Below are 6,622 nucleotides of genomic sequence, written 5' to 3' on the forward strand. Positions count from 1 at the left end.
ATGTATGGCACATATAACAACTCTTCACATTATCTACATGCATGACTAGAATCACTGGTTTCCTGTTATTCTTATCATGATTATTGTTGCTCTCAACATCCCATTGTTAAAATTAGTGGATCAACTGATCGATATATTTGTCTTTTGTACATAAAATGCCAATACAAACACTTATATGAAAGCCCATTACTTGTACAAGATTATATTAAATTTATCATTCAAAGTCTTAAAAGCTAGAATAAACTTGCAGTTGGTTCAAAATACGTTCAAAGTTGTCATTTGATTTCCCTACAAGATGAGTATGCATCCCCTCATAGGTGGTCACCACAATCCCTTCATCCTTTGATAGACGTTGAACTTGCTTCTTGACATTGCAACCCTGATATGTGCATCGATAATAGCTTCTGCAACCATAGTATGTAAAATCAATGGGGGATATGTCTATCACCTTGTTACTATAAAAATGTTTATATGTAAGTTCTATTAGGAAATGACTTAGTTCACCAATATATAAAGTAACAAGTAAGATACTCATGCATGCATTATTCTCTTACATACTTTGTAAAATTGACTTTTTATAAAGAAAGCTTTTCATTTTTCTTCTATGACATCTATGTAACAGATGGTCTATAAAAGCAAAATATTTGAAATCTTGAGTTTATTTTGTTGTTATAATTGGACATCTTGGAGCAAATAACACAACATTTAGTTTTATTCACTAGATTATAAAAATTCATATAACAAACATGATCCTAATTGATTACAACCCATTAATTAGGAATTTGAAAATGAATAAAATTGCCATTTTTCTCATCAATGTTATAAAAGCCAAATGGCATATATATACTGCTCACAATAAATATATTTTATCCTTTTTTCTAATATAGCTTTCTATTTAATAGATATGATTACTTATATATCACTCAAGAATAATGGTCTCCTTACAAAAAGTTAGTTTTCTAAGAAAGTTCGTCACTTTTTATGCCCATCTATCTTCATGTATCTTGTTGTGTTAATCATAATGATCTTAATCTTCACCAAAGTTAACTATTTTTTAAGTTCCTATTCACCTAAGCATTCATCTACTCAAGGCTAGTTAATCATGCATGCACGCGATGATGTCATCTCTTTGATCAGCAATATATTCCCTACATAACATGATTTGAGGTGTGAAACTTCTAGGTCATACTAGCTGATAGATAATTAACAACATATCAAAGTTGTAGTAGTCATTTAACAAACATTTCTCAAAGAAGAATAGAATACATAAGCTGGAGATTGAAATGGTGGGTTTCCAGTGATGCACAAAGATAGGGACCAAATTTTCAAATGATGATTCTATGATTAAGTAGCATACGATGTGGCTAAGTCATGAAATGGAATTTTATGCAGAATATTGTTCTGGGGTTTTCAATTAGTTTATTGTTTGTCTAAATGTCATTATCCTAGCTGTTAATTAGCAAGTTAAGCAACTTTTTTGATCTAGATTGATGGAATTTTAGTTGTTTCATATGTTATTTTATAGCCTTCAAATAGCCTTTTAGGGTTGGGCGGCCCTTTAGACAAGTTTGTGATTGCCATAGATTATATCTATGAATGAACCAATTTTTTTTAGTTAGTTTTCTAACTCTCGTCATCGTCTTCTTAGCCATAACTCTATCCTCTTTTTGTTGTTCATAATTTTTTTTCTTGTCACTATACTTTCATTGCAACCAACAGCTAGCTTTCCTCTCTGATCTAATCAACTTCTCTAATCCATCAAATCTAACCTAAAAAAGTATTGAAAATCATTCTTTTTACGACTCTTATTTGTTGCAAGTTTTAAGGTATCACTCAACTAGTTAGATTTGTAGCAGATCTAGGATTTAGTACCTCCATCCTTGATCCAAAACGATCACCTGACCCATTTTGGACCACTGAGGCTATCTCTGATAGGTCTAGACAAAGTTTAAGAGTAAGACCCACTCCATCCCATGCTCATTAAAAGTTGCGTGGAGCATAACTTTCACACATATTGTTCATTTTAAAACTTTTTAAAAAAAATTGAGGGAACTTTTGATATTTACGAAATGGTGACTTGTCAATAGGCTCGTCAAGCTTTGAATGAGCCCGTGTCGGGTTGTCAGGGCTCAACAGTGCACAGTCAAATAAAATTTTATCATTTTTAAATTTTTGACTTTATTATATTTTTATTTTGGGAGGAATTAGACAATGCGATGATGACAGAGGTGATGTAAAAATCAAAATCTAGATCTAGGATGACTTCAGATTTTCTCTGATTATTCATACTCTTAGATCATTGAACCAACCCTAATCGCTGAGTAAGGGGCATACCATCACTAACTGGCGCAATTGTTAGCTCGATCGTTCGAAATGATAAAGAGATCGAATTAGCTCAAAGTAGTCCTAACGGATCAAAATTGGCCCCAACAATAGAGAGGAGAGGAATAAGTCTGAATCCCTCATTCCTCCATTTTTCTTATCATTTTGATGGCTACAGTAGGGCAAAAATTCATAAAATCATAAAAAATTATGCCAAAATTTTGTGTTTTCACATAATTTCATAATGTTGTATAACTAAGGATGATCTTTATATTGAAATTTTTTTATGATTTTCATTAATCATGCAATTTTTTAGATAAAAATATATATTGGATTAAAAATAATAATAAATAAAATAATCTTCAAAAATCTAAAAAAATGATAACATATGTGGGATATGCATGTTGCTTGCTACATTATTTTGATAGTAATTTATTAAATATGAGTAGGTTATGGCTACCCGAACTCAAGTCAAAGACATTATGTTCGAGTATGTACCACCCTTCACAATCTTAATCAAATTATAGATCATATTTTGCAACCTCAATCTTTCCTAAATAAGAGTGGGATGGCCAACCCAATATCAAATAGAGAACCTCAAATTATCGATGCAGGGTGGGCATAGTTTATGAGTTAGATTGCTAACCAAGGTCCTGACTATAACCAAAATCCTGGTATCCACGAGCAATATCGATACTCCATGAGGAACTAAATGTTGGTATGCATTTTATAATATGAATAAATTTGATATATGTATTTTTGAGATCAGAAATATAGATTGCATATGTTTAATTATTACAATTGTATCTATTAAGTAATCATACGGTCTCTCGAGCTGATGTACTCTGCATATGAGTATCAGTATAGTATTGTTCGGTATCATCCTATATTAGTACTTGAGTGGTACGGTATTGGTATGAAACTACGAACCTTGTTCGTACTAATTAGTTACAATTTCAGAAAAATTTAATGTCTTCAAACTAGAATAAATATTTGGCATGGATTTTTGAACTCGGTCCTCACTAGTATAAACAGAGGTATTGCAATCAGTTTTAGAATTCGATCTATGAAAGTAAAACAATTTGAAACCCTATTTTTGAATTGTTATTGTTTTTTTATTATTTTTAGGTCCAATGAAGCTGATCAGCAGAGAAATTGCTTCCTGAGAAACCTAGAGCCTTCTTTTTCAAATCCTAGACCTTCACAACTATAAATGTACACTTAAACATTCATTCTCCTTACATTAAACCCTAACGCATGCATTCAGCCTTCATACCTCATGGTCTATATCAGGACTTCAAGTACTTTGAACCCTTCCTAGACTTACAATGAACCCCAGAGGATTAAAACTGATATTGAAGACAACCAATGGAGGAGTTGAGTTATGCATGGACAGCATGTTTGGAAGAGGTTTCACGCTGTCATTTGATAATGAAAATAAAATAGATCTTCAAAACAAATTCTAGACTTCGAATACCTTCAACCTAGCCTTTTCAAGAAGACTAGAGGATCAAAATTGATCTTGAAGTCAATAAATTGAGGAGTTGAGTTATGCATGGACAGCATGCCTAGAAAATGTTTCATACCGTAATATGATATATGTTTGGCTCTTGTAAGTAACATCAGCAACATATCATATGAAAAAGATTATACATCATTTTAACAAATAAGTTTGCTATTTCTGCACCCTAGCTGATTCCAGACTGACATCCCGTTTTGTTTTTTTAATGTTTTGTAATTTTCGAACCCAATAGCCAAATCCTTGGCAATGTATTTATTGTCCTACATCAACATAAGGAGAAAACCAAAATGTAGCTAGGAGACATCACAAAATTATTTTGTGAGTTCCACCAGCCTTATCGGCAATTAAGGTGATGACGCGCTTCATTCATCCAAAAGCATCTAATACCATTTGAGACACAAAATCCTCCACAGCTTCCAATAAAGTCATGCTCTAAGCCTCCAAACATATAAGAGAAACCACTCTTTGTTATGGAGAAGGCCTTTGCATATAATAGCAATTTGGTCTCTTCTTACTATAGAATAGGATTATTATATTTGCATGGAAACCCTGAAAACCTGTCACCATTTCTCATATGTATGAAGCCCGCATATACAGTATAGCTGTATAGGCATTTGCTTTTGATTATAGGACAATGTCATATTAAATCATGTTACTCAATGATCATACTGTCCATACATTATTAGTGTTCAAATGACTTTTAAAATTAGGATAATAATTAAACCATGATATATATACATTGAAATCGATTAAAATATTTCCCCCCATAAAGATGGCATGATTTGCATGTGTGTATATCAACTGAAAGGCTGGTCGTTTTTGGTTTCAAACATCTATAAACTTTGTTCTATTTCTACATCAACAGTGTATCTTTTCCTAGTTTTTTTATCGCGAGCTTGTAATTAGTTCTGCTAATTCTTATCTGGTAAATTTCTGCTTATGTTGAATATTAGGTGGGATGCTGGGAAGCCATAGCCTAGATAAAAAAAGGATTTTTTTTTCAAACTTTTATCCAAGTCGTAATTTATCCGAATAAAGGAGATGATCTAAAGCCTTGTTAAAATTTTGAGGCTATAATTGACTAAATGTAACATGATGTCTATTTATTCTTCGTCTTGCTTCAGCATATCAAGCTTTCATTATTGGATGTTAACCCCAAAACACGTTCTTGGGTTTTATAAAATGGCCATGATTAACAGCCTACACTGTTGTAATTAACTTCAAAAATCAAGTGTTAATTATTATATTGAAATATTAAAATAGTTTAAGCTTGCTGTTTAAATAAAAAATATTCGTCATCTTTTGATATTCCACTATGATGGCTAATAAAAAGATCGATGTACTGTTATAGTATAGGTATAATTTAATTTAAACAATTGTTTTTGTAGTTATTAAGATAAAAATTATTGATTATTTACTGTGTCATCTTTAGCCAATTACTGATCGTCTCTGCATGAATGGTTCAGATCTTACCCATTAGAAATATTGTTCAAAAGGGATAACCGCTATGCACCAAAGAAAGGGGATAACCCCTATATTTACTTTTTCACAACAAAATAAAGATGGTGTTAGACTAAGTTACAGACTAAACTGTAGTTTAATTTTGGAATCTGAAATAATTGGTTTGGCACTTGGACTAGAGTGGCTATCTTTGCACATGAACAAAAGACGAAATAGCCGTTGTTTGTTCACGGATAGAAGTTTGACCATCAAAAAGCTTTTAATCTGAATTATCATGTAATTAACTCCAAACTTCCTCATTACTGAAGACTAATAAGCCCCAATAGGGCTGGCTTGTAGCACCACTCATGCCAACGTGCATGACCTTGAAACAACATGGTATCCAGGAGTTGCACCATAGACTTCTGATCCCCTTATATCTATTTGTCCTTTTCTCTTCGGCTGTATCTATTTTTCCTTTAAATCAAGTAGAGAATTTCCATTATCCAGGCTCATACATGATACTAGAATTATGCCTATACAAATATGATCATCGACCAAGGATGAGGTTAAGAGAAGGCGAAGAGAAGAAAAGCAAGGAAGATGGGAGATAGCTAACCAACCTTGAAAATTTGTTATTCTTCACAGCCTTCTGCCCGTACTTCCTCCACCGGTATCCATCATCGAGTATGTCAACCTGGCTCCTTGTTTGGAAAGCATAGCGAGGCGTTCTCACCTTCTTCTCCCTCTTCTTCGTAGCTGGTTTTCGCTCAGCCTCTGACCCAATTAAGATCTCCCTGCGAGGAACCCCATGATCATCTAAGACCTGAGCCTTCGCCGTCTCGTTCCAACCCAAGAGACCACTGGAGTTGTTAGTGTGATGTTTGGTAGAGACTGGTTGGGGAGTGAACGTGTTGGCTGAGAACAGTGTGAGATGGGAAGAAGATGGCTGTAGGGGTATTGGGACACCATATTCTTCCATGTTAGAGAGAGAGAGAGAGAGAAGAGAGATGGCAGAGAATCTAAGATGCAGGTGCTTTTCTGTGCCTCTGTGGGGTCTTAAATAATGGAAAAGTTGGAGGGCGGCTAATGGCAAGGTGCAGTTTTCTGAAAGATGATCTCCTTAGCATCTGATGGAATGGAGAGGAGTTGAGTCGTGAACGGCACGTAAATTGGTGATAAAGGTATGTGAATCAGCTGATCAGTCTCCAATAGCAAATAGGCTACTATTCTTGCTTTTTCTATTGCTTGGATTTCAAGTTTTCCCGATCCATATTGGGCTTTGTTCAATTTTCTTAAAAGGAAACTATATAGACAGAAAAGTTTGTATACAACTGC

At 33.8% G+C, this 6,622-nt stretch overlaps 1 protein-coding gene across 1 annotated transcript; it reads right to left on the bottom strand.

Annotated features, from left to right (window-relative positions):
• Positions 1-214: 214 nt before the first annotated feature.
• LOC103698763 (probable WRKY transcription factor 75) lies at positions 215-6,371 on the bottom strand. The gene is made up of 2 exons (XM_008780808.3): positions 5,908-6,371; positions 215-404 (listed from the first exon to the last, which is right to left on the bottom strand). Exons 1-2 carry the CDS (start codon positions 6,264-6,266, stop codon positions 227-229), a joined length of 537 nt encoding a protein of 178 aa, XP_008779030.1. The 5' UTR covers positions 6,267-6,371; the 3' UTR covers positions 215-226.
• Between the last annotated feature and the right edge of the window lie 251 nt (positions 6,372-6,622).

This window comes from Phoenix dactylifera, unplaced genomic scaffold, assembly GCF_009389715.1.
Source record: "Phoenix dactylifera cultivar Barhee BC4 unplaced genomic scaffold, palm_55x_up_171113_PBpolish2nd_filt_p 000277F, whole genome shotgun sequence".
NCBI classification, from domain to species: Eukaryota; Viridiplantae; Streptophyta; class Magnoliopsida; order Arecales; family Arecaceae; genus Phoenix; species Phoenix dactylifera.